Raw genomic sequence first — 26473 nt, forward strand, 5'->3', positions numbered from 1 at the left:
CAAGGTCGCATCAGGCTTTGGCGCAACTTGTCCATCACATCGATCTTACGCGGTGATATCAACAATTTCTGATTCTGCAATTGCTCAGGAGCCACTTTCCCACGGACAATGACGATTGTCGACCCTCCTGGATCCTGGAAGCTGTTTAGCGGTAGCCTTCCCGCAACGGCGCTGTCCGAACCGCCAATTCGCAGTAGAGCCCGGCCATTGCCGTATCCACAACCGTGGGCGAGCGAGACTCAAGAGGGCCGATCCAACGAGGCGGTATCCGTGCTGCGCACTATTTCGTCTTTGCGAGCCCGTGAGGTTTATCTGAAGGTGAGGAAAGGCAGGCTTCAGGTCAAGCTGATGAAAGCCAACGATCTGCCCCGGATCTGGAGCAATGTTGAGAACCCCTGCTTTCTACAACCCCCAACTTCCCCTGCTCTCAGGCTTCATTGGTCAAGCCCATCAGCAGCGCCAACTCATCAAGCACAAGCACTAGCACCAGCAGCACCAATGCACACAGCGTGACCGGCCGTCCTGAGCGCATAAACAATCGCTCAATACCCCCATCGATTCACCAACCTCGTAGGGCCATGCGCATGCCGGCGTGTTGGGCATCACTTGCGAACTAACAAGAGTGCCGCATCGCCCACGAGCAGCTAGCTGCCCAACGTCTCTCACTTTGTGCTTCTGCAGTCCTCTCGTCATTAACCGACGATTCTTGCTCAAGCCACACAATCACGAACAAAACCCAAACAAACCCTCTCTATCTCCTCTAGCAGCTAGCCACTGTCGGCTGATGACTGATTGGACGCCGCCAAAAGCGATAGAGTGGTGATCCTCGGCGAGGCATACCCCTGTCACTCCAGCCCGTTGCTGCGGTTGCGGTCCCTTAGTCCTCTTTTTTTTCTTTTCCGCTGGAGGAAAGAGTGCCTCCTCCCAGCCACCCCAGTTGTTGCCAGTTGGAGTTTGGCAGTCCAGCTCGCCGTTGATCCACACCACCAACACCAGAACCACCACCACCACCACTTCCCTCGAGTGTCTGTCTGTCTTGCACTCATCTCGGCTTCTTTTGAGTCCAGTCTTCACCTCTGGCTTGATTGTGCGGTTCGCTCAATCTCAGCCCGTAGAAGAGTCTCGTCGATTCGTCTTGGATAGATTGCGCTGCATTTGCTTTTCGTTTCCTGCCTTCCAGCATCTGTTGTGTAAGTCCCCATGTGGCGATTGCCTTGAATCTCAGACCGACTTCCTGGTCAACAACCAGCAGCATCTCAACTGACCCTATCGCCGCGCAGTTTTCGTCCCCTTTTCGATTTGAGCCTTTTTATTTGCCCACATGTCTTGACTGCGACATATGCAACAACTGCGCGGCCACCGCGAACACTGAAAGATAATTGGCGTCCTGCAGCGAGCTCGTGCTGCTGCTGCTGAGTCGTTGCTCTGGTCGTCGCATCAATCATGGGCGTCGATTCCAAACGATCTCTCCCCCTTCCCGCTCCGACCGAGACCGACACCAACACTCCCACCGAACTCAGCTCCACCGAGCTGTCCAAACCAGGCGACGAAAGATCGCACTATTCCATCCCAGACGACGGGACGCCGGTCACAATCCGCACCCGCGGCCACAAACCCAATCGCTCACAGACCTCCCTCCTCATAGAGTATTTTGAGGGTAGCCGATCACCGAGCGAGGAGACGGGGTCGAGGAGTGGCCGAAGACCAAGCGTCCGAGTGCGCTTGACACCGTCGCGCAAGGGCAGAGGCGATCATCTCCAAGTCACCGAGAATACACGCAAGACGTCCTTGACGCGGCGCATCCCCCTAGACCAAGGACTCGAGCAGCGACACCTGGAGTATTCTGAAGCCGCTGGCGAGGACGCAAACAGCATGTCCTCCTATGCTTCTGCGACCGAGGAGTCCAATGTCTCCAGAAACCCCATCGACATTGAGATTGATCACCGCAGTCAACGTCGCCGCCGTCCTGCCAGCCCACTGATACCTTCGCACGACAGCTACCAACCCATGGATGCATCGGAGATCTCAGCCATCCCAGCAGATAGCTTCCTGGATGGATCGGGTCCAAGCACCGACCTCAAGCGGTCGTCGAGTCCTTCTAGGGTCAAAGAACTGGCAGCTGCAGCAGGCGCCGGCGCCTTGGCTGGAAGTGCATTGTCAAGTGGGAAGCGTCGCGAAAGAGTTAAGACGACTTCGTCAACAGACAACCCCAGGGAAAAGTCAGACAGGAAACGACGGACTAAAAGCAGGACGAGCAGCATGAGCGAATACCCCGTTGATGACCGGTCGTCACGCCATCGTTCCAGTCGCAGTCATGCCCCGGTGGAATCCGCTGTCTCAGGCGCAGAGGCGTCTGTCTTATCGTCCAATCTCACACCGAGCCAGCGCTCCATGGACACTCAATCTGTACGCACGGGGGCGTCGAGGAATTCCGAGTCAATTAATAACCCAAAATTGCTGGCGACTGTGGAGGACGCTATCCGCCGACTAATACTCCCCGAATTGAGCGCTCTCAAGAGAGAACAAAGCAAGCGCGAGACTCGCAGGGACTCTCTCACCTCTACTGGCACCTCCGTATCGAGGGAAGATCTCACAACAACTCCGGACCGCAGGCGGTCCTCAGGACAGCGCAGCGAGTCTGCCAGAGATGGCAAGCGACGGAATCGCGAAGCACGCCACGACTATGGTGACAGCTCACCGCGGAGCGTCAGCCTCAGCCGAGAGTCCATGCGCGATGACTACCAGGCCGACGATGCCGAATCAACAACACCCAAGCGCAGCGACCGCGGGGATCTCCTCAAGGCCGCAGCCGCTGGCGCTGCTCTCAGCAAAGGACTGTCCGCATACGATGACCACTCCGAAGACAGAAGCCGGAAGGAGCGACGCAAACGTCGAGCAGAGGGCGCAAGGAGCCGGAGTCTTGGCCCTGGAAAGTATGCTGAGGAGTACGACGATTACGAACCGGCTCCGGCACCGCCTATGCCGCTGATGAGCGATATCAACCCCTCTGAGATGACTAGGACGTCGATCTTGTCGGCAGATAGCGATCGACCACAGTCAGCAAGCGAGCAGGCCTACGAAGTCTCGCAAAGCGCCGCGCTCGCACCTCAACGTACACTCGGCACCAGCCATGCGAATGTCTCGCATGGCGACCTCACGGCCTTGCCCAGAGGTGGCACTCAAGAGTTTGAGGAGGAGTATGTGCCAGATGAGTTCGGCGGCAAGATTCCGATGGATAGGCAGGATGACTATTTCGATGATCGAGATCGTGAGCTTTCTGATCCAGGCGACTATCCAGACCGTTACGAGGACGAGTACTACAGCACCCAAGACGTGCCGCCGCCACTTAAATACGTCCCCTATCAAGCTGGTGCTCGTGGTCTTAGTCCTATCCCCAGTGTATCTGGGTACACTGAGAGCGAGGCACCCCAACCACGCAACTCCCAGAACCTGTCCGAGACCTTCCCATCTCCGGAGAAGTCGATGGGGCATTCCGGCTATGGGGGCTCAAACCAGTCGCTGGGGTCGGTTCCTAGCAACATGCGCAGCCGAGAGTTTGACCAAATGTCCATGGACGGCCCTCCCTCCGACCTCGAGAACCGCAATACCATGTACACCGAGGACAGCGAGGTTGGACCTGTGTCATCCTCTGGACAAGCCCTTCGTGGTGTCGGCGCCAACCCCAAATTTGTCCACCCCCCAATGGGTGTCGAATCGGCCGTCGCGTCTCTTGTTGACGGTTCGATGCTCGAGCAGTCAGTTTTGACGAGTGGATCGGGGTATGATCCTGCCGGAATCAGGAGCTCTCAACTCTCTTACGACCAGAGGACGCAGAGTAGCCGGGGCCAGAGCCCCGAGAAGCGTACTATCGAAACCCAGCGTGGCCTGGTTGAGGATCGCCAATCCACGCCTGGTGCTGGCGCCCAGGATCAACCCCGCGAATATTCCGAATATGAGCTCGACGACCAGGGTCGCAAGGTGCCACGCTCAAGGTACCGGCAGTCACCTACTGCGTCCGAGGCTGCTATTACCGGCGGCGCAGTCGGCGCTGCTGTTGCTGCTCTCAAAGCTGCTCAGGAGCGTAAGCAGGCTACAGTTGAAGACGGCTCGGACGAGTGGGTAGGTGCTGGTGTCGGGCGGAACAAGTCCTTCAAGGAGCGCACCATGGAGGGCTATGAGCCAAGAAACACACCTGCGCACAGTATCGACCGCTTCTCATATGACGAGCCCCCGAGGCTCGGCGCCACCGGCCTGCCCGACATGCATGATCCCATGCCGGAGATTGGCTACGTTGACGATGATGCCTTGACAAATCCTTCCCTCGATCTTGAGCACCGCAACGGACAGCATGGCTATGATTACTCAGGACGAGCGACACCCACTCAACGAAGCATGAACGGGTCTGGGTTCCAGACGCCCACCAAAAGGAGCGTGGCGAGTCCTGGCCGAGGTGGCATTGGCCTCACCGAAGCAGCGGGGGCAGCTGCTCTGGGGGCCGCCGCCGGCATGGCAGCTGCTCACAGCCCTGCGCCTAGCCAAGACCAAGATGAATGGCAGCGCACATCGGATGAGCGCAAGCGCGACACCCTTATCACGAACCCCTACGAAGATGCCAGCCCGGTCGCCAATCCGGCTCTAAACGACAACATTCTCGCAGCACGTGCTCTAGACGGTTCCTACAACGCGCCATACCACACGGGCAGCCCGAATTACGGACAGAAGTACGACGAAGGGTACATGTCGAATGGTCCAAATACACGTTCACCAGTCGCCCAGCCCAAGGGACAGTCTTTGTCGTTCACCGACCCATCACAAGCTTTTGGCGAGGAGGATCCTTTCCGAACCACCACACCCAAGGGGAATGGTGCCCGGCAATTGAGCGGCATGTCGCAGGGCATGGGCTCGCCGTTCTATGACGCGGCTACTGGTGCAGGCATTGACAGAATCGAGAATAAGGATATCGTGGCCTTGATGCAGCACCTGATGGTCCGAGATGCCCAGAGAAGTGCCCGCGACACGGAGATCGTCGCGCTGCTGATGAACGCGGCGTTGGAGATGCGCAACTCGTTCAAGGAGATGAAGGACCTGATTCAAGACACGGGCGACGACGTGATCTTCTCCAGCGCCGAGAACACCGACAAGCTGCAGAAAGCCATCAATGGACCCCGCCCGTTCCCCAGCGCGGGATCCCGGTCTATCCAAAGCTCGCAGCCGCCAACGACCATTGACGATGCCGCAGCCAAGAAGAAAAACCTCTGGAAAAGAGCTCTAGCTGGACTCAGCGCCAAGGGCACTAATGACTTGACCCGTATCGAAGATATGCTGAACCAGCTACTCGGCGAGGTCGACGTCCTGAAGACACAAACGGCTGGCCCGGGCTCGGCAGGGCAACCGGGCCACTCCCTCGAGAACCTGCAGCCAGAGGGCCACTATGAACAGGACCGTGGCTACGAGCCAGAAGGTGTCTCGACCGCGAGCCACGCAAGCCAATCCGGACACTTCTCAAACCCGCCACTTTCGCGCGGTCCCGAGGGACGTCACGCAGGAGAGCGGGACTTTGCCGGCAACCGAGTGAGCACTGTACCCGAGCACGAGGACGAGTACCAGTATGACCACCCCAGCCCGATCAACGAGCGCACCCAGCCGCCTATGATGACTGGCGCGGCCGAATACGACGATACTCGACGTGGCGGCTCCTTGCCACCCGACAGCCCGTCACAGCAAGCTTCATCTTCCAACCAGCAGCACGGTTTCAGCGCCGACAACACCCCCAAGACGGAGAAGGCTAAGAAGCACAAGTCCAGCAGCTCGTCGGGCTGGATCCCCAAGATCTCGCGCTGGTCTGAAACGACTGCATCCAGCGTTGGTCGGGCTTTCAGGAGCAGCGGCAACTTCACCAAGAAGGAGCAAAAGTACGACGATCAGCTCCCGCCCTCGCGCTCCGGCTCGAGCCTGGCCTCGTACGATCAATACGAGCACGATCCGTATGGCGAGGACAAACTACGGACGGGATTCTCAGACCCGAACCTGGGTACTACCATTGAGCAGGCCGATGGCCAGCCGCAGTACCAAGGCGCATTGGCGAGCCCAGAGGACCCCAAGTATCGGGCACACCGCAATTCGCTGAACCTGCAACACCCGCAACCCCGACCAGGACAGACAGAGCGCTTCCGCACAGCGCTGGAGACGTCAGCGCAGGAATTCAACGACCCTGCAACACCCCGATCTGCCGACTGGGCTGGCTCCGCGACGAGCCTGAACAGGCTGCCCCAAAACGCCCAGCGATATAGCCACGGCTCATCCAATGGACCTCGCGAGGGAGAATATTGGCCTACGTCTCCTACAAGCGGACAGACCGGAGCTCCTCCCCGGCCCCCAAAGGAGCCGCTCGAAGGCGCGACGGGGCGAACACCGCCGCGAGCCCGTATCTCCAGGCTGGCCAAGGGTAGCCCTCTGCAGAATCAGACATACGAGGACGGCTACGTCTCTGGTCCTGTGAGCCCGGGCCCGGGCAGCCCGAGGCCAGAGAATCGCAACCTGAGCGCCGCTCTGGGGGCTCCCGCCCGCCGTCCCAGCGGACCCCGTGCCATGACACCCATGAGCCCGGAGGATGAGGCGGCCAGAGACGAGAGGCGACGCAAGAGAGGTATGTCCTAATCAGCTGACGTCCTCTGCGCGAGATAGATCAGACGCTGACTATACACAGACACGTTCGGCACCGTCGCCAGCCAAGACACGGATACCTTTTAGGCAGAGGCCGGTCAAGGCGAACAGTACGGCTGGCTGTTCAAGGGCACTAGAGCCCGTTAACGATACGGACTCTTTTCGTGCCGATCTTCAAAAGATATACTGTTGGATCAGGAATCCTCTTCATGAGGACGCTAATCAGGATGGACTGGACCTGGGACAAGAAGGATGGTGCAAACCCGCAGCGCAATGGGGGCACGGTCGGCATAGATGTTTACTGTCTTCCTTTTTTTCTTCTTTTTTTCTCCTTCTCTGCACTTTGCATTACGACGACATGACTTGGCTATTCTGGTTGCACAGCGCAGCATAGGTCCGCTGATCTATTTTGATTTTGGAGGACGACTGGTAGAGGAGGGATCTGGCGACATGTGATCATATCATAACATCATAGCATAGCATAGTTTAAGGGTTGGCGGATGGTGATGACGAAGGTGATTAACCCTGCCACTCTCTTCCCTACCTTGTTCCTGAGCGTCGCTGGTGCTGAGTGAGTTTGCTTGCTGTACCTGCCAAGTCGGCAGCGCCCGAGGCCACGCGCTGATGAAATACGTAGAAACAATATCCAAACGAAAGGGTAAGGTACCTACCTACCTACCTACCTACCTACCTACCTACCCTGTGCTGCTGTGGCTGGCTGGCTGGCTGGCTGGCTTACTAGGATAGAGAAAAACCGATGACGCTGTTATAACTTGCTCCCTCGAGTGTCGGATATTACTCACCCCAATGGAATCCCCACGGCGGCTTCATGCGATTCCATCCTGCCAAAGTGAGGGCCGCGTCTGGGCTGAGGCAGACCTTTGCTCGAGTGACTTGATTATAGCCGCAGTGATTCAGACCGTCCACCTTTCTCGACCTGCCGACCCAATTTCCACGACGTACGTCTCCGACATCGCTCTCGAGGAACCCCAATGTAAATAATCTGCGTCGAGGGCCGGACCTCAGTACATGAGCAGACCAATCCATTGGTATCGAGGAGAAAGCCCGACGAAAACAATAAGATTACTCGCACACACCTTGGCTGGACAGCGCTCGCTCGCTCGAACACCATGGCGCCCTCACTCGCTGTCGCAGCACCGCCGCCCGTGCTCAAGCCCTCCGCCAACGCCCTAGTCGCCCCAGCTGTCGAGCCCGCCCGGACATCGACATCCTCGGCCGGCCATGACTACAAGGGCTTCGTCGCCGGTGTCTTCAGCGGCGTCGCCAAGCTCACCGTCGGCCACCCCTTTGACACGGTCAAGGTGCGCCTGCAGACGACCGACTCGAGCCGCTTCCGGGGCCCGCTCGAGTGTGCGATGCAGACGCTGCGGAACGAGGGCGTCCGGGGTCTGTACAAGGGGGCCACGCCGCCGCTGCTGGGCTGGATGTTTATGGACTCCATCATGATGGGCAGCCTGAACGTGTACCGCCGACTCCTCTCCGACCGCGTCTACGGCGTCGACAAGGCGGCCCTGCCCTCCTCTGGGCACGGCATTGCGGGCATGATGGCCGGCGCGACGGTCAGCTTCATCGCCGCCCCCGTGGAGCACATCAAGGCGCGCCTGCAGATCCAGTACGCGGCCAAAAAAGCCGACAGGCGCTACTCGGGCCCGCTGGACTGCCTGAGCCGCATCTACAAGCATCACGGCGTACAGGGTGTCTTTCACGGGCTGTCGGCGACGCTCGTCTTCCGCGCCTTCTTCTTCTTCTGGTGGAGCTCGTACAACGTCATCTCCAACGCCATGCGGCGGCACACGGCCATGAGCACGCCGGCCATCAACTTTTGGGCCGGCGGCTTGAGTGCCCAGGTCTACTGGCTGACGTGCTACCCGAGTGACGTGGTCAAGCAGAGGATCATGACGGATCCGCTGGGCGGTGGGCTGGGCGACGGGCAGAGGCGTTTCCCGCGCTGGAAGGACGCCGCGAGGACGATTTATCAGGAGCAGGGCATCAAGGGGTACTGGAGGGGCTTCCTGCCGTGCTTCCTCCGGGCGTTCCCTGCGAACGCCATGGCGTTGCTGGTGTGGGAGGCTGTGTTTAGGAGCTTGCCTGGGTGAAGGAAGCAGGATACGGTCAGGAGCGGAAATGGAGACCAGGAATGTACGAAATACACGGCGCAAGCATCATGCAGAGCGAATTATACCACCCCAGTCACGAATACATTGACAAGAATTTGGAGCCCCTCAAATGGTTTGTTTTTTGTATTTGGCAAAAAAGCCGCCGAACATCCACCCGCAGGAGGTGGCCGCTTCCTATATCCCCAATGCCCAAGCCATCCAAGCGCCTGACCGCCGTCCGTGTCCCAATTTTGGAATCATGAAATGCGTGAAAAAGGTCGGAAGCGGCACGTTTACTCGTCGTCCTCCTCGTCGGCGTCGTTGACGACGTTGTAGAACTTGAGCTCGTAGACACCGCGCGAGGTGGAGACGACGCGGAGCCAGTCACGAAGCTGCTGCTTCTTGAGGAACTTCTTGGTCCTGTGCGATACCAGTTAGCCAGTGTGTCCGGGGAGAATCGGTAGAAACAGAATTTCGAGAGGGATAACCTACAAGTACTTGAGGTAGCGACCGGAGAGGTCATTGTGGGCAATGATCTCGATCTTGCCGTCGCCCTTCTGGGAGATCTGGACGTTGTCGCCCAGGTTGTTGGTGCGGCCCTCGACCTTGATGCGGTCCTGGAGGAACTTCTCAAAGGCCGAGACGTCAAAGATCTTGTCGTTGGCGGGCTGCGAAGCGTTGATGACGAACTTCTTCGTCTGCTTCTGCACCTTCTTCTGCATCAAGAGAGATATGATTTTAGCCTACTGCATCTTGCCAGTGCCGTCCGCCCGAAGGGGGGGGGAGGGGGGTTGGTGGCCTGGGCAAACAGCAAAGCGGTGATCATGTTGTACGTACGGTCTGGGGAGCCATTGCTGCGGTATTGAGGGTAGGAAGGGGTTGAGTAGTCGAGTGAGGGTCGCAAAGAAGTCGAATCCTGCGCCGAAGATGGGTTGTCGTGGTGGTTTGGCTTGAGCGTGGACGGACGGGCTTGCTGGCAAATCGCAGTCCTGAAATTTCGCTCGAAATTCGGGTGGGGTGCGCAAAATGGGCGAAATTCTAGGGCTGCATTGGGCCTTGTGCGCGCCGACAATTCGCCGGCGGCAGTGGGGCTCGGCAGGTTCTCACGTGATGAGCTCTGACTTCATGGAGCGCAGACACGGCTCTCCCAGCACGACAAGTCGAGGTGCCAATATTGTGCTGCGATTTCCACTGTCAACTCACGCAATTGACATGATTTCATGACACATGGACTATATTGTCTACCATGATGTGAGTGTGCGCCCAATCTAAACGAAATATCCGCAATCGCAGATGCCTCTCAGGGTGTCTCAAGATGAAGATATCCAGCCACTGTAAGGCGACTGAGCTGCCAGGGTTCATCTTGAGAAGAAGGCATCGTGACCTGCGTCTAGAAATAGCCGGAGGGTTTGCCCTTCACTGCCTGGTACAGCTCGTCGGCCTCCACCAGCTCCAGCAGCCTAAAGTGCTCGAAATCTACACAGGCTTGACCAGCCGCAAAGAGCTCCATGTGCTTCTCCTTCCAGTTGGGGTCTATCTGTACGCCGTTGACCGTGTACGGCGATCCCTGCTTGCCGGTCATCTCGGACTCGCCGCTGGCCACGTCCAGGACCTGCTTTGCCATGCCGCTCATCACTTCGTTCCCTGGGGCTCCAAAACCTATCCGGTCGAGCTCCTTGCCAAATGCCGTCACCTTTAAGCGTTCTCCTGCGCCATGGCGCAGTTCGGCCAGCCGTTGAGCGTTCGCCTCGATCTTCTGGATTCGGAGATTCTCCGCGCCCTTTGGGACATTCCCCTCGCCCTTCTGCTCCTGGGGGGTTTCCTCGACCCTGTGCTCTGGGGGGGTTTCCTTGACCTTGTGCTTTTGGCTGGTTTCCTTGTCCTCCTGCTTTGGAGCGCTCGCCTTGTCTTTTTGCTTTTGGGCATGCTGTTTATCCTTTTTCTTTTGGGCCTTCGATTTGTCCTTCTGCTTTTGAGCGCTCACCTTGTCCTTCTTCTTCTGAGCCTTTTCCTTGACCTTCTGCTTCTGAGAGGTCTCCTGGTCCTCATGATCCTTCTGCCCCTGGGCGTCGTCTATGGCCTTCTGCTTTTCTTCGTTTTCCTTGTCCTGCTTGTTGGCAGCCTTGCTTTCCATCTGCAGAGCACGTAGTTTTCTGAGAATGTCAAGCAGCCTCTTGGCTGCTCTGCCGAAGAAATCCACCACGTTGTCCATGTCCTTCTTGATCGCACCCTCGGCATTACCTTCGTCCTGGCTATTTTCATCCTGGTCGGCCTCTTCCAGGTCCTTGTCAACATCGTCGCGGTCATCTGGCTCTCGGTTTTCCTCGTCCTGGTCCTCGTCCTGGCCCCCCTCGTACAGAGTGCTCGGACCGAGCTCCATCTCCGCTTGCACCTCGTCTTGCTTCTTGGTCCCGTTGGCCGGTGGGACGGGCAGTGGGTTACTCAGCTTCACCACGCCTTCGGCAATCTTGCTCGCCACGCCTCCCGCAAGAGCGGCCGCTCCCAGGATCTTACTACCAGTACCTATCGCAGAGTGACCCTTGGTTGCTGGGCTACTCTCAGCTCCTACAGTTTCGGCGTCTGGAGTGGCGAGGTCGAGGCCAGTGTTTGGGAGATTCTCAGGCCCCTTGCCGGGAACATCGGTGCCTGCAAGCGCTTCAGAAGTAGCGAGACTGTCCGTGTTTCCAAGGGATTCCGTATCAATGACTGCATCCGCAGGATTCCCGACGCCTCCAAGGTTCAGAGCCTCTCCAAGGCTCTCCGTTCCAGGCACTTTGGCCCTTGCAAGCGCCTCACCTCCCACAGCTGCAGTGCCAGGGCCAGAGGCTGCGGCAAGGCCCTCAGGTACGACGCTTGCGGCCCCGAGAACCGCAGCTGCTGGGACGCCCATGCGTGATATGGCAGACCCTGCATCGGACCCCTTACCCATGCCTTTGCCCATATTATCGGATGCGCCTTTCTTCCCGCCATGTTTCGGCCCTTTTCGCCCTTTTGAAGGCTTGGCAGTCTTATGTGCTTTCTTGACTTCCTTGGGTACCTTTTCCTTCTTGTTCGGCTTCGCCTCCTCCGACGCGCTGGCCTCGGCATGTTGGACTTGTTTGTCGCTCGGCTTTTCTGGTTCGTGAGGGTCACCCTTATCAGTCTCATCTTCAGCGATGAATTGTTCCACACTTTGAACTTCAGGCTCCTGAAGCTCTTCAGCGGGCTGAATGTCGGGCTCTTGAGGTCCCACCTCGTCAGAACCCCCATCTTCGCCAGTGGGCTCAACCTCCTTCGACTGCTCGTCAGAAGATGATTCAGAAGGGGATGTATGGCTAGGCTTTGTAGGAGGCTCCACCTCCGGTGTCTTTGGCGGATTCTTCTTCTCAGCGTCCTCCACATATTCGATCCATTTCTCCTTCAGTTCAGGGTGTATGTAATCAGCAGGATCGTCGCCCTCCACAGGATCATCCAACAAGTGCTTGGCGACCTTCACCAGCTGCCCCTCGAGTCTCGCGTGCTTTTTCTCGGGGGTTTCGGGAATGTGATATCTGAAAGGAGGGTTTATCTCGAGATGCAGAGGCTCCTCAGGGGATCTCTTCTCTCTGGTTTCGTGGGGTTTGGTCTGACGGGAGGCGTCCTCGGCGTCCGCGATGGCGGCGATACACTTGCCATGACTCCCGTCGAGTGCGTGTGAGGTCTTGGGCGTACGGCGGGCCAGAGCCAGGTCGGGGGGAATGCTGGAGGAGGCGTCGTGAGGGATGACATGTGCCGCCGCCGCAGCGACAAGGAGGACAACAATACCGGCCTTCATTTTGCTTGATTCCGCGACTCAACTGAGCACATCGATCTCGTGAGCTGGCTGATAGGCGGTGGTTGCAATGTTGAGGTGACCAAGGATCTGAACATTAGCAGTGTTAAGTGGGAACAGCAGAGCGAGCACTTTTTGCTGCTTCCAGGGAAGACACAGTCGCCCTTCCAAGGGCCACAAAGCTTCAAATTACCAAGTTGAACATAAATTTTTACATCAAGTGCTCATTCTTTGCCCGACACAAGTATAGACTCGAGGCGGTGCGGCTCTAAATGCCACTTGCGGAAGTTTGTTTTGAAACCCCTTTGTTGTGGACCCTGGCATGTACTACAGACCCTAGATTCATCGCAGTGCTGTATTGATGGCTTTCTTCTTCTTCTTGTTTTCCATAGTGGTCAAATTCATTGCAAATCCATTCTGATAACTCCCGAGGCGTAGCTGTCGTGATCCGCCCAGGACCTATCTCGTGAAAATCGTAACAGACATTATACATCAAGGTCGTAAACCTTGAGGACACCAGAACAAACCAATCACGAGGCAAAGATCCGCTTGAAGGCGGCCTTAATGCCGGTCGGTTTCTTCTCCTCCTCCTTCGCCCTCCTGCGCTCCTGGTGCCTTGCCTTGCGAGCAGCGTCCTCCGGTGGGGCCCGCGACTTGTGCGACGAGCCAGCGTAGGAATCCTCCCGTGACTTGCTTGACTTTGGGCGCGTCTCGTCGGTCGAGCGCCGACTGGAGCCAGCCTTGGAACGAGACGTTGTATTCCTCCTCGACGACTCCGCCCGGGTGGGTGGTGGGCGGATGTATGGCTCGGTGGTGGGTGCGTGCACCTCTTCTCGAGTCGTCGACACACTTCGCAGTGACCCCGGGCGGATGGTACCGTCGCCATAGACGCCTTCAGCGTTCTTGATATCGAAGAACTTTTTCTCGGGGAGTTGATCGTCATCGGCAATGGGGACGTCCCTGGGCGGCTCGGGTCTGGCTTGATAGCTAGAATGGCTCTGTCGTCGGGAAGATCGGTGTCGACGACGCTCCGTGTCGTCTTGCTCGCGTCGCTGTGCCTCTCTCGACCGGAGGACCTCGCGTCGCTCAGCTTCCTTTTCCCTAGCTTTGCGCTCAGCCCTGCGTCTTTCGCGCGCGTCCTGCTCGTCGGGTAACGTCTCGGCACGCTCTCGATGCCGACGGCCAGTACTGCCGGGACTGTCACCAGAGTAACCACTGTCGCGTCGCCGTGGGGGCGTGCGCGTGCCAGACTCAGGATCCTCTGCACGCCGGCGCTGGCTGCGTTGCGAGCTTATTGAAGGGTGGGCCGTGCCATGCGAGGTGTGCGACGACCGCTTTCGGCTCTCCTTGGGCTCCTCTTCCCCGCGACTTCTGCCAGAGTGTGCCGATTGGTGAGAGTGGCGGCGACTACGACGCTTCTCACGCTCTCTGTCGCTTGGGTCTCTGTGCCTATCGTCTGTATACAAGTCAGCAGCTGACTTTGGAAGACCTTCATCTTCAGTGTAAACAGCTTCCTCTCCATCCTCCGATCCTATGGACCACTGGGGAGCGGCGGCGGTTTCTCTGCAGTTGGGTGGTGAACCATGCTTCAAGGAGACTTCAAAGTTCGGCAAGCCCCCATCACTCCGGGGACTGCTCAAGAGTGGTGGGCTGGAGGGTGGGCTGAGCACTTCGGCAGTGGCAAAGATCACCACGGCAGCAGCTAGCGTATCCTCGGCTGCGCGGACAGACAGCTTCTTCTTGTGCCGAAGGGTCTGCGCACGATGCAAATTGACCATGTCTGAATCGGGCAAGACTACTCCAGGAGTAGGCGCACGAGGCTCAGTCGCAGTAGGCGGCAGTCTGCTGTGGCGGTTGAAAGACTCCTCGTCTGTTTGCGTGCTCGAATGAGCCAGTCTGGGCCGCTGTTCTGCCACAGGTGCTTCGGAGACTCCGCCTTGATGCGCTCGCTCGGATATGCCAGGTGAAGCTTGACTCGCTGCTGCAGGTAATAGCCTTTCGCCTGCATAACCAAAAGTGATAAACTTGTCCATTGTCGTAGCCATCGCGGGTCCAGCGCTCAGACAGACTAGGTCGGATGTGTCGTGCTCGATTCCCCCATCTCGCGCATTGCCGTCGTCCACGTCGCCTTGCACAGTCTGGCTCGAGTCGTCCGTAGTGGCGAGCCCGAAATCAGTTGCGCCCACTGCCTCCCGCCCCGTATCCCCTCGACAAGTCCTCACGACCAGACCAGGCTTATCCTGCTCGTCGCGAATTGCAGAGAGACCGCCAGAACGCAGAGACAGAATGCCATCACCACTCCTTGCCTGGGCGTCAGCTACATTGTCCACCACCACATCCTCCTGCAAGAATTCCAAATGGGTATCATCACGTAATGAAAGGTCTTCTTCCTCACCTTTCCTGGTCCTCTCAACGACCTTGTCCGTCACGGGCTTCAACTTCCCAACCAAGTCGTGCTTCTCCACCTTCTCGGGCCCCTTGGAGGCCTCGCGTTCGGGTGCGGGCTCGGGTGCGGGCGCTGCTCGCTCTTCCGCCTCGGGTTGGGGCTCAACTGCAGAGACAGCGCTGGTGGCGGGAATGCCCTCTGGTTCAGCGGGTTCGACTGGCGCTGCTGGTTCCGCCGGCGCTTGCGCATGTTCAACCGCGTCCGCCCCGGCTTCCTGGGGCTCGACTTCAGGCTGCGCATCAATATCCGACACAGCTTTGGCGCTCGGCTCAACTGCTTCCATAGGCGTCTCTTGGTCAACGATTGGTTCAGCCGGCTCAGCAGCCTGGGGCTCCTCAGAGTCCTGAACTTCCTTTTCTATATCAGTCTCGACGTGCTTTGGCTCGGAGACGTGCGTCTCCAGGTCTGAGGGCTTGACATTATCGTCCACGTCTTCGTCTTGTCCTGGCTCTGGTGCAGGGGTCCGTTCAGAAGATAGCTCAGGAGACATGTCGACAGCCTCAGTAGCCTTGGCTGAGTCGGAAGCACCAGCAGCAGGTGACGCTTCGGCGGCGGCGTCATCTTGTGCTGCGGCTACCGCAACTGCAGCCTCATCGGCAACTTCTCCAGCCTCAGCCTTGGTGGCTCCTGTATCGTCCTCGGCGGCCATTGTGGGGCCTTCCTTAGAATCAGAGGTATCCTCAGTAGGCACTACAGGTGCTTCAGACTCTGCCTCAGGAGCCTCGGCAGCGTCCTGCTCCTTGTCTTCAGCAACGCCGTCTGTCATAGATGACGTATTCATGTTGTCCTGAGTAGGCTCCTCGATGTCTGGCGTGTCCACTGCTGGTTCTGCTATGCTGTCAGCCTTGGGGAGACTCACGGATTCAGTTGTAACAGGCTCTTCGGTCGTCTGAGCAACGACGTCTTTTCTGTTGTCAGAGTCTGCAGTTGCAACTGTGGTATCCGTTGTGTCCTCCGTGGCTTCTGGCCCCTCATCCAAAAGCTCATCGGCTTCAGAAGAAGCCTCGGGCGCTTCCGGAGATTTAGAGCTGGGTGCATCGGCCTCGCGACTATGATCACCAACAAGAGAAGGCTCAGTCGTATCTAGCTCCGGATTGTCCACCGCTGATTCAGGCTTGTCAGCGGCAGCATGGTCGTCGACAGTCGTCTCCTCTACAGTGTCAAGATCCTCGTGCTTCTGCTGATTTGGGCTTTCCTCGACCTTGGCCTCTGAATTACTCAACTCAGACTCGTCTTGTTTAGGAGTGCGATCCTCCAAAGCTGAATCCAGGTTGTCTTCGAGATCTTTGCCAGCTGTAGCCGTGGCGTCAGTGGGCCTAGACTCGGTGTTGTCGATGTCCTCCTCTACGCCCACAGGCGCGGCCTTCTCTTCATCGGCTACCACAGCCACCACGTCTTTATCAGTAGCTTCCTCCGTTACGACTGGCTCTTCCACATTCGCCTCTGTAGTTGGTGCCGGTTCCTGATTTGGAGCATCAAGGGAGTCAGAGGTTTGTCCTGACAACTCTGGCTGCGCCTCTTCCGCGCCTATGTCGACATCGACGGTCGCGTCCTTGAGCTGCGCGTTGACAGCTGCATCATCGTCCTTCGCAACTTCGTCCACTGACTGTTCGGACTCAGTCGCCGCCTTTGCCTCGGAGTCTAAGGGCTCGACGGATTTGGCAGCATCCACGCCGGAGGAGTCAACGTCACCACTGTCGTCTTTCGAGGCTTCTCGAGTTTGGTCATCGGCAGTTGGCGCATCAGGCGTTGTCTCCTTGGGCTCTTCAACCAAGTCCTCCGGATGTTCTTCAACAACCCCAGCATCCGGAACAGCCGTCGAATCGTTGGCGCCTGCTGGCATCGACTCGGCAGTGGCTACCTCTGCGTCGCTCAATGGTTTGTCCGGCGAATCAGGCTCCTGGGCTTTGTCGTCGGGGGGGGCGGCGGTGTTGACGGGCTCATCAGAGGCAGTAGCCTCTTTGGTTGATTCAGAACGTTCAGCATCTTCGGGCAACTCGGAGGCCGCAGCAGCACCTGCGATGTCAGCTGCACCAGCTGGTGTCGCGGCGATCACGAGGTCCTTCCCGTCCACCTCTGAATCTGCCTTCGCAGGTTCTTCAGAAACTTCAACAGCCTTCTCGGCAGCTTTCTTAGCCTGTTTCTTGGCCTTCTTCTTGTCGTTCTTTTTGCTTTTTTTGCTGCCGGTTGGCACAGGCTCCTCAGGTTCATCTTTAGCAGTCTCCCCTGCCTCTTTGGCTTCCTGTTCGGCAGCTTCTTTAGCAGCAGTCTTCTCAGCAGCTTCGGCAGCAGCTTTCTCGGCAGCTTCCTTAGCGGCAGCTTCAGCGGCTTCCTTCTCGGCGGCTTCAGCGGCTTCCTTCTCAGCAGCTTCAGCAGCAGCTTTCTCGGCAGCAGCCTTCTCGGCAGCTTCCTTAGCGGCAGCTTCAGCGGCTTCCTTTTCGGCGGCCTCCTTCTCGGCGGCTTCAGCGGCTTCCTTCTCAGCAGCTTCAGCAGCAGCTTTCTCGGCGGCTTCAGCGGCGGCTTCAGCGGCTTCCTTCTCAGCAGCTTCGGCAGCAGCTTTCTCGGCGGCTTCAGCGGCTTCCTTCTCAGCAGCTTCGGCAGCAGCTTTCTCGGCAGCCTCCTTCTCGGCGGCTTCAGCAGCAGCTTCGGCAGCAGCTTTCTCGGCAGCAGCTTCGGCAGCAGCTTTCTCGGCAGCAGCCTTCTCGGCAGCTTCTTTCTCGGCGGCTTCAGCGGCTTCCTTCTCAGCAGCTTCAGCAGCAGCTTTCTCGGCAGCCTCCTTCTCAGCGGCTTCAGCAGCAGCTTCGGCAGCAGCCTTCTCGGCGGCTTCAGCGGCTTCCTTCTCAGCAGCTTCGGCAGCAGCTTTCTCGGCGGCCTCCTTCTCGGCGGCTTCCTTCTCGGCAGCTTCTTTCTCGGCGGCTTCAGCGGCTTCCTTCTCAGCAGCTTCCTTCTCAGCAGCTTCGGCAGCAGCTTTCTCGGCAGCTTCTTTCTCGGCAGCCTCCTTAGCGGCAGCGGCTTCCTTCTCAGCAGCTTCCTTCTCAGCAGCTTCCTTTTCCGCAGCTTCCTTTTCTGCAGCCTCCTTCTCGGCTGCTTCCTTAGCGGCAGCTTCGGCGGCCTCCTTCTCGGCGGCTTCTTTCTCGGCAGCTTCCTTAGCGGCGGCTTCGGCGGCCTCCTTCTCGGCAGCTTCCTCTGTCGCCTTGGTGGTGTCCTCTGCCGGTGTGGGTGCTGGAGCCTCCTGGGCTATGTCGCCTCCTTTGCCCTTCTTCTTCTTCTTTTTCTTCTTCTTGCCGGAAGAGGTGGCCTCAACCGCTTCTTCCTCGGCGGCAACAGCAGTTGCTGGGTCGGAAGCCGGTTCTGGCGGGGTTGGTGTCGGTTGCTCTAGCTCTTTTGTGGTTTCAGGTGTGGGCTCTGGGTCAGGCTCTGATGATTTTGTCGCTTCCGACGCCTCCTCGGGTTGTGGCTCCGGTTGTGTTGTCGGTTCTGGCTCGACGTCTGCCTTCTGCTCCGGTTCCGCGACGACCTTCGGTTCCGACGCAGTGTCTACCTTTTCTCCAGACTCGACAGCAGGAACGTCATTTTCGGGCGCTACCTCTGTTTCAGGAGGCTGATCAGGTGCTGCGGATGATTCCGCAGGATTGGACTCGGCATCCAGCTTCTCCTCGGGCTGGGCATCTGCTTTACTTTGAGCTGTAGCATCTGCTTTGCCGTCGGACTCAACCATGCCTGCGGCCTCAGGCTCAGCTTCCGCTTTACTCTCGGGCTCAGCGTCCGCCTTGCTCTCGGGCTCAGCTTCAGCGTCGACCTTTACTTCCGGCTCTTGTGCGGGCTCAGATGGGGCCGCCGTCTCGGCCTCGGCATCTGCAGGTGCTGGTGCTGGTGCCGATGCTGGTGTGTCATTCTGCGGTCCTGCAGCCTTCTCTGCCTTCTTCTGCTTCTTCTTGAGCTTCTTCTTGTCTTTCTTGGACAAGGGCCCCTTGGACCCCTCCTCGGCAGGGGCTGCCTCGGCGTCTATTTGTTCACCATCTGAAGTTGCCACGGTGTGGTTAGCTACCAGGCCTTAGTCCGGCATGGGACTTGCTTCGCTCGCGCATGCATACCTTGAGGTTGTTGTGGTTGCTCGTCATCTGATAGTTCAGGCTGAGAGTACTGTACATTGTTAAAATTAGACCACTGAACTGAGGAGAAATCGACGGCACGCCGATAATCGTAGGCCGATGTGCCTGGATCGTAGCTCATACTTTGTTGCCGGCCTTCTTGGCTTTCGACCCCATGAGATCGTCTGAGTGTGGGTGAGCTGGGGACCGTTTATATCAACGGTCTCCGTGCAGCTCTCTTGGTCGAATCGGAATGGGTTGGGGTGGGTTGGGCTCCTCGGGTAGATGCAGTAGGGTGGTCGACGTGAGCTGCGGCGCGGGATGGTGGGATGGATGTGTGCTGCTGTGTGATTGACAATGCAGTGCGCTTTGGGCGTCTGTAAGAAAATCAAATGGCACGCTGGAGGGGGGAGTAAAATGTGAACAAGTGGCTGACTGTGCTCAAGGCAGCATGCAAGTCCAGAAGCCAACTGCGAAGGAGGTGGGTGTGCGTGATGTGCGTTGTGAGGATGCAACAGGAAAGGATGGGATATAGCTCAAGGTCGTGATGTGGTGATGCGATGTGCAGATATGCCGGGGCCCAACAAGTCTGTGAACGAGTGGGAGAACCTGCCAGGTCATACCTCTGACGCCAGACGAGACCGCTTGTTCTTCCTGGTCCGAGTTTTCTTCCCACGTCCCTTGTTTCTTTGAGAGAGAAGCATGAGGATGGGTCCCTAGTGCCCAGTCTAAAGCACGATCCCAGCCTCCGGCTTTCGATCCCAGCCTACTAGCTGCAGCGGTGGTGACCACGTATTGATGCCAGCCCCCCCTCGTTCGGTAGCAGCTGGCATAGAATCCGTTCTGGGGTTCCCATAGAGCACTCGCCGCACGTACGTACGTATAGAAGAGCCCAACAACACATGATTGAGGACCCAACTGCGAATGACACAAGTTCGACTCGACCCAGCATGGACGCCGTCGTGCTTGGCTCTCATTGGCGCATGGACCTATGCAGAAACCACGGGTACCTCAATCGACAGCTGCCACGTAGACAGCGGTTCTCGAGGATCCTCACCATGCGGGTCGTGGCCGGCTGGGACTGAATCAATGAATGGGTACGGATACAGAGCCCTGTGAATCATCTCCCATGTCCAGTTTCGGGAGGCGTTCGCGATAGCGGCAGGGTTGCATGATCATGTCATTCAAAGCAAGCGCGGCTGCCCAGCAGCAGCATATTGTGAGGCGGGGGAAAAGGCATTGGGCCTCGACGCGCGATGCATATGCGCTGGCTGGCTGGCCGCCAGCGCAGCGCAGAGAGACAGGTCGCCATGCAGGTTCACCACCTACCTGCCTGACATGAATGAGCCAGCGAAATGTACGTACTTGCTAGTCTAGTAGTACTCAGTCATGTATTAGCTGCAGCCAGGTCACCAGGTCACGGCTTTGTCCTCGAACTTCGCATCTCAAGAATATACCTCGTACGACGTGGCACACTGTTCTTCTACGGATGCTGATGGCGTTGTTCGGTCGCATGCTGCGTGGGGTAGCTTCCTACAGTACAGTGTCTACCTACGTGGGACATGTAGACATTAGTTGCGGCCTGGATGCAGCTCCGCTAGGACCGCTACCCAACGTCGAGTCGTTGATAGGTCCGCTCAATGTGGACGCCGACCGAGGTCCGACTGACGGGCGATGAGTCGACGTGGGAACGTGGCTAGAGAAGGGCCCGAGCAGTCACCGCAAGTTTGGTCGGTGTTGATCTCTGTTCGCTTGTTGGAGTATTGTTGGAGCGGTGCAGGGGGGAAGGTTGTTCTCGGTAGCGGTGAGAAGGTCACCTGGAGGCTGGCTGGGCTGTCTTGGTGCCAGTAAAGGAAGGGGGGGCCATGGGCGCCTGTGCCGCCTGCAAGTATAACTAAGGTACGTGTGGCTAGGGATCATAGATTTAGCCTAACCTGTAGTCCACCCTTCTTCTGTCGCTTTTGTGAAACATTCTATCATCGTACTAGAGTTCTTGAAAGTTTCTTGTCTCCAAGCAACCTGGGATCATTCGCGGCTCTGGAGTCTGCGATCTAGTGACAGAAGGGCAGCGGTGGACGAACTTTGCGGTGAGTGGCTTGTGCTTCACGTTGGCTGTAGGCTGGCTAACACAGACACTTTAGATGGGATAACTACAAACTTACAGTTGCTTGCTAGGGCATTACATCAACTCGGGTACATCAAGCTTTCCCTGTAAAGTTTGTGGTATCATTTTATGTCTGAATCCTTCACAGACATCTACTATCCCGTGCACTGTTGTGCCGCCGCAATGCAAATAAACGTACATAGGTACGTACAGAGCCAGGACATATACTTCCTCCCCCCATGCTCCCCATAACTCATGTCTTCGTTGTCGTCGCCGACTCATGATAAAAAACAAGCGCTCATCCTGCTCTAAGCAAAAGGTTGATGGGTGCCGCTGTTGACAAACTGACCCCAATGATTGGCAACGGCCCCGGCGGCCTGGCCCAAGGCAGAAGCAGCAACCTGAGCTGGCGCAGGAAAGTTCCAAGCCCCTTGCTGCGGGAAGCCCCAGGTCTGGGGCGAGGCGGAACCTCCACCAGTGTCGCTGCCAGACGTGCCCCAGTTCTAGGAGGTGCTCGCGGCGGCCTGTGCTTGCTTCTGGCTGTCTGTGGCGCTGGGAGCGTAGCTCGCTTGCGCGCGGTTCTTCTTGATGACGTCCTTGACCTTTTCCTCAGCGTCGTCCCAGTCCTCCGTGTCCAGCTTGACCAAGTCAATGCCATAGTGGGTGGCGATCTTATTCAAACCCTGATACGACTTCTTGTCGGAAACGAAGCTAATGGAGACACCGACGCGCCCGAAGCGACCCGTGCGACCAATTCGGTGGAGGTAGGTCTCATGGTCGGGCTCATCGTCGCTACGACCTTTCATGGGGATGTCGTAGTTAATGACCATGGAGACACTAGACACATCAATGCCGCGAGCCAGAACGTTCGTAGTAATCAGGACCTTATTTTCGCCGCTGCGGAACTTGGCGAGAAGCTCGTCACGCTGGGCACCCTCGAAGGCGGCATGAAGTGCGGAGACCTTATGGCCATCGGCGGTCATGCGCTGTTCAATGATGTTTGCGCTCTCGCGAGTCTGTTTCTTGGTTAGCTGGTATTCTCTCACGGGGCTTTTTGGAAACACACCTTGACGAAGATCACGGATTGACCGATCGTCATTAGACCGTATAATCGACACAGGATAGTGTACTTTTCCTCATTGTTGGGGCAGTCGATAAACATCTGAGAGATTCCCTTGACGGTCAATTCGCTGCGTTGCAGCTTGAGGGAATGGGCGTTGGGTGCGAATTTCATGGCGTAATTGAGCACCTTCTCAGGGAAGGTCGCCGAGAACAGGAGCACTTGGATCTCTGGAGGGAGCATGGTGCGGACGCGCATGCATTGGTCGCCAAGACCCTGCTGGTCCAGCATATTGTCAGCCTCATCGAGAACGAGCACCCTCAAGTTGGACACATCGAGCTGCCGCCTGCGGATGATATCCTGCACACGGCCGGGAGTACCGACCACGACCGGCATGCGGACGGGCTCTCCTGGTGCTAGGGCGCCGGGGACTGCTGGGGCAATAGCCAAGTTCTCCACGAAGCGACCAATGGCCTTGATAACACCCTCGATTTGACGGGCGAGCTCACGGCTGGGCGCGAGCACAAGTGCCTGGGGCTTGTCGGGCTGGCTGAAGTCCACGCGCGACAATATAGCGGTGACGAAAGCGGCCGTCTTTCCTGTGCCAGACTGGGACTGGGCGAGCATGTTGCGCGGAGGATCGCTAAGCATCAGAGGCAACGATTTGCCCTGCACCTTGGACGGCTTGAGGAAGTTCAGAGCTTGGAGGCCCTTGAGGAGTTCGGGTTTGCTGTGCACATGGGTTAGCAATAGTGCGGTGTCGGGCGTGGTGCAACCTACAGGTTCAGATCTTCCCAGGTAGTGGCGGAATGGAATGGGGTAGCCTCGTTCTCTTGCAGCGCGCTCAGCGACACCTCAACGTCGTAGTCGGGCTCGTGCAATCCAGGGCCTCCAGCGTCGGCGCTATCGAACTGAGCTTCACCAGAGACAGCTGCGTCGGCGGCGGTGTCGGAAGAGGCCTCCATAGGGGAAGCCTCAACGACTGGAGTGTTCTCGACGGCCGAGCCGTCTGGCTTCGTGATGCGGCTGGCGAGATCAGCCATGATCGCAGTGTGCGGGTGTGGAAGAATAGAGGAAGTGTGCGGGTGTGGAAGAATAGAGGAGTGCACGCTGTCAGAGCCAACGAGAGAAGCACTCTTGTAGCGGCACAGATTCGCAAAGGTCGGGATTGCCGTGAGGTGAAGGTGAAGTGAAGTGAAGGCGAAAGCTCGAAGTGAAGGTCAAGGCAAACTGAGGGTGGAATTGTAGATGTGTAGCTCACAGTTTTGGTGGGGCAAATTTGGAGCTTTAGAGGGGCAATGGTCGCAATTTATACAGATGCACTTGCCGCGAGATCTGGGGTCGCAGCCACAGGCAGTGAAGGAAAACTTTCTCAGCACAGTGAATTTCGCATTGAGCCCCATGGCGATGATTAAATTTTCGCTGCTTGTTTATCAAGGTATCTGACCTAGTGAATTGCGTCTCACGTGCGCGAAGTTTAATAATCATGTCTGAGGGAGGTAAGGTAAGGTACAGATAAGGGTTGATCACTGTGGTGCTTTGACATCGACTGTATTCTACACAGGGTGTTTCCCACCTCTCTATCCATGCTCACTTAGAGTCCAAAGCCGGCATAAACTGCATGCCCGAGCCATCCCTTCCATCAACGCTGCGGTTCCTCACATGCTGCCTGAGCAGCTCCAGGACCTCGCTGTCCCTCCACCGGGCGGGTACGGGCCTGTATGCAGGCCTGTAGTTCCCAACTGTCTGGGCCCATTCTCCGCGAGGAGGTTCTCGCTTGATAATGTCCTCGGCATTGCTAGGATCGGTCGAGCTGGCGCTGCTCTCCGCAACTGCTGGATTGGGCGACGACGGATTCGTAGAGGAGGACGACTCGCGCTGCGTTGCCCAGTAGTAGATGTCCCAGTCATTCTCGTCCAGGAACAAGTCGTACTCGGTGAGTTGTGCTGGTGTCATGGTGGGCAGGTTGGCGGCGGCAAAGGTAGAGAGCAGCAGATCGGACTCGAGCGTGCCGCGCTTGCGCGACTGGTACAGGAGACGAGCGCGCTTGGTGTTGGCATCTTCGCCGGTGCGTCGTAGAGGCTCGATCTTGAACTTGGCACCCTCCAGCTCGCCGACCTCGAGCTCTGGTGTATTGGGGAGATCTTGGTGCCACCGAATCGAAGTCGTGGTCAAAGTTCGCACAGGCACCGCGAACAGGCGGCGCGACGGCCGAAGGAAAGCGCGAGATAGCGACGCAGTTGACATGTTGGTGCTCCTGTTGTTTCGGTTACAGTGTAATCTGCAGTCGATGTGTATTCGAGTGAGAGGGGTGAGGTCTGGTGTAAGTTGATGAAGACGACTACTTGCATGTGTGATTCGGTGGTGACGTTTAGACTTTCTGCGCCGTCGGGACCCCTGGGCCTGGCCAGCGGACGCTGCAGCCGAAGGCGCACATTGCCGACTCGGACACACCGACCGAGCGACCGACTGGACCTTAGCAGCTAGCTTGGCTGACCCATCACATTGCTTCTTAGATCCACGCGCGAGCGCGCATATCACGAAGACGGACGGTTTTGCAGCTTATGTCACTGACGGGTCGCCGCTCTCGAGTCACCACAACCCTCACGCGATCATGACGGGTCCCCCGCGAGGCTTGTCTCTCTACGACAACCTTGCCGACCCCAACGACCCAACAGCCTCCTCCGGCGCAACTATTTCCTCCGCGCCTGTCCTATACAACCAGACTGATGCGAGTACCACAAACCTCGAGAATGCGTCCAAGAAGGCCCTAGATCCAGCGCTTCGATTCCAGCCTATCCGACGTCCACAGGTCAAGCAGCCAACCAAATCAAAGCCTGCGTTTCCAAAGCCTCCGCCGCCTGCCAGCAAACCGACGCCCCCCGAGCAACAGGCACAAGGCGTCACTGCCGCCCTTCCCACCCAACATCAGAAAAGCACGCTCGCCGACTGGACTGCGACAGAGGAGGATGCGTGGATGTACGGGACAGGCGAGAAGCGGCCTCGTGGCGGGCGCAAGGCCAAGAAAAAGAAGAACCGCCAGACGGAGCCAGAAGAGACCAATTGGGACGACATTTATGACCCAGCTCGGCCGACGAACATTGACGAGTACCTGCAAAGTGAAGAAAAGGTGGCCGAAGTGAGAGAATGGAAGGATCTTCTCTACAGACACAGGCGGAAGTCGGAAGATAGCGATCTGTCGGACGATGATGATGGCGATGCGAGACCAGCCATGTCCAGCCAATTCGCGCCCCCGGCTTCATTCAATGCATTCGCACCACCACCTCCATCCCCGCCGTCTATACCACCACCTCCAGCCGACGAAGCTGGAGGGTTACCGCCACCCCCTCCACCACCCCAAGAAGGATCCATCCCGCCGCCTCCGCCGCCTGAACCACCCTCATCTACCATATCCGCCGCACCAGTTCGCTATGCCCAACCTTCTACCGACCGTGATCCTGAAGAAGACCGTCCGCCCGCTCTGGGAGTTCCCGAACCCTCTCAGGATGAAGATCCGCCATCAGAGGACCTGCCGCGATCCTCACGACCAGGTCAGGCTGGGTTCGCCGCCCGTCTCATGTCAAAGTACGGTTGGAAGGCAGGCACAGGTCTTGGCGCCGCCGAGAGCGGCATCGTCAACCCCTTGCGCGTCCAAGTAGAGAAGCGTCGGAAAAAGGCTGACGCCGACGGCGGCGGCTGGGCCGAGCCAGGCGGCAAGGGAAAGATTGTGGGCGGAAACGCCAGGGGCAAAGCGGACACTGGGAAATTCGGTACCATGAGCGAGGTTATTGTCTTGAGGAACATGTTGGAAAACATGGCAGACCTCCAATCCGAAATCGCAGATGGTCTGGGACAGGAAATCGGAGAAGAGTGTGGTGACAAGGTACGTTTGTTGACTGGCCACTACACAGTGAGGTTGCGAATCGGGTCGCTAACAATCTCAGTATGGAACGGTCGAACGACTGCACATTGACCAGGAGGACAGACAGGTCTTCATCAAGTTTACGACTCAAGTGTCGGCGTTGCGGGTATGAATCCTAGACTTTATGCGAAGAAGAGATGGAGCGCTGACCGACGACTGCAGGCTGTCAACGAATTGGAAGGGCGGGTGTTCAATGGCAACACTATCCTGCCCATGTTCTACGATACAGACAAGTTCGAAAGGAGTATTTACAAGTAGGACTCATGGCGCGCGAGGTAAT

At 57.7% G+C, this 26473-nt stretch overlaps 8 protein-coding genes across 8 annotated transcripts; 3 read left to right on the plus strand and 5 right to left on the minus strand.

Moving 5' to 3' along the window:
* Window positions 1-1443: 1443 nt before the first annotated feature.
* Window positions 1444-6750, plus strand: J7T54_006397 (uncharacterized protein; the record flags this gene model as incomplete). The annotated part of the gene is made up of 2 exons (XM_051502823.1): window positions 1444-6646; window positions 6707-6750. 2 exons carry the CDS (start codon window positions 1444-1446, stop codon window positions 6748-6750), a joined length of 5247 nt encoding a protein of 1748 aa, XP_051365208.1.
* A 1043-nt stretch (window positions 6751-7793) lies between these two features.
* Window positions 7794-8780, plus strand: J7T54_006398 (Mitochondrial substrate carrier family protein L-like protein; the record flags this gene model as incomplete). Its single annotated transcript, XM_051502824.1, has 1 exon — window positions 7794-8780. One exon carries the CDS (start codon window positions 7794-7796, stop codon window positions 8778-8780), a length of 987 nt encoding a protein of 328 aa, XP_051365209.1.
* Window positions 8781-9073: 293 nt separating this feature from the next.
* Window positions 9074-9632, minus strand: J7T54_006399 (uncharacterized protein; the record flags this gene model as incomplete). Its single annotated transcript, XM_051502826.1, has 3 exons — window positions 9074-9200; window positions 9273-9496; window positions 9618-9632. The coding sequence occupies 3 exons, from the start codon at window positions 9630-9632 to the stop codon at window positions 9074-9076; spliced, it is 366 nt and encodes a 121-aa protein (XP_051365210.1).
* Window positions 9633-10170: 538 nt separating this feature from the next.
* J7T54_006400 (uncharacterized protein) lies at window positions 10171-12573 on the minus strand (the record flags this gene model as incomplete). Its single annotated transcript, XM_051502827.1, has 1 exon — window positions 10171-12573. One exon carries the CDS (start codon window positions 12571-12573, stop codon window positions 10171-10173), a length of 2403 nt encoding a protein of 800 aa, XP_051365211.1.
* A 527-nt stretch (window positions 12574-13100) lies between these two features.
* Window positions 13101-19284, minus strand: J7T54_006401 (uncharacterized protein; the record flags this gene model as incomplete). Its single annotated transcript, XM_051502828.1, has 5 exons — window positions 13101-14324; window positions 14387-14572; window positions 14640-19036; window positions 19111-19159; window positions 19252-19284. The coding sequence occupies 5 exons, from the start codon at window positions 19282-19284 to the stop codon at window positions 13101-13103; spliced, it is 5889 nt and encodes a 1962-aa protein (XP_051365212.1).
* A 2430-nt stretch (window positions 19285-21714) lies between these two features.
* J7T54_006402 (ATP-dependent RNA helicase-like protein) lies at window positions 21715-23314 on the minus strand (the record flags this gene model as incomplete). Its single annotated transcript, XM_051502829.1, has 3 exons — window positions 21715-22227; window positions 22278-23001; window positions 23052-23314. The coding sequence occupies 3 exons, from the start codon at window positions 23312-23314 to the stop codon at window positions 21715-21717; spliced, it is 1500 nt and encodes a 499-aa protein (XP_051365213.1).
* Window positions 23315-23861: 547 nt separating this feature from the next.
* Window positions 23862-24518, minus strand: J7T54_006403 (Succinate dehydrogenase assembly factor-like protein; the record flags this gene model as incomplete). The annotated part of the gene is made up of 1 exon (XM_051502830.1): window positions 23862-24518. One exon carries the CDS (start codon window positions 24516-24518, stop codon window positions 23862-23864), a length of 657 nt encoding a protein of 218 aa, XP_051365214.1.
* Window positions 24519-24885: 367 nt separating this feature from the next.
* On the plus strand, window positions 24886-26451 carry J7T54_006404 (Splicing factor 45; the record flags this gene model as incomplete). Its single annotated transcript, XM_051502831.1, has 3 exons — window positions 24886-26154; window positions 26216-26299; window positions 26356-26451. The coding sequence occupies 3 exons, from the start codon at window positions 24886-24888 to the stop codon at window positions 26449-26451; spliced, it is 1449 nt and encodes a 482-aa protein (XP_051365215.1).
* Between the last annotated feature and the right edge of the window lie 22 nt (window positions 26452-26473).

Source organism: Emericellopsis cladophorae (assembly GCF_022114955.1).
Source record: "Emericellopsis cladophorae strain MUM 19.33 chromosome Unknown NODE_4_length_1054762_cov_117_872525, whole genome shotgun sequence".
NCBI classification, from domain to species: Eukaryota; Fungi; Ascomycota; class Sordariomycetes; order Hypocreales; family Bionectriaceae; genus Emericellopsis; species Emericellopsis cladophorae.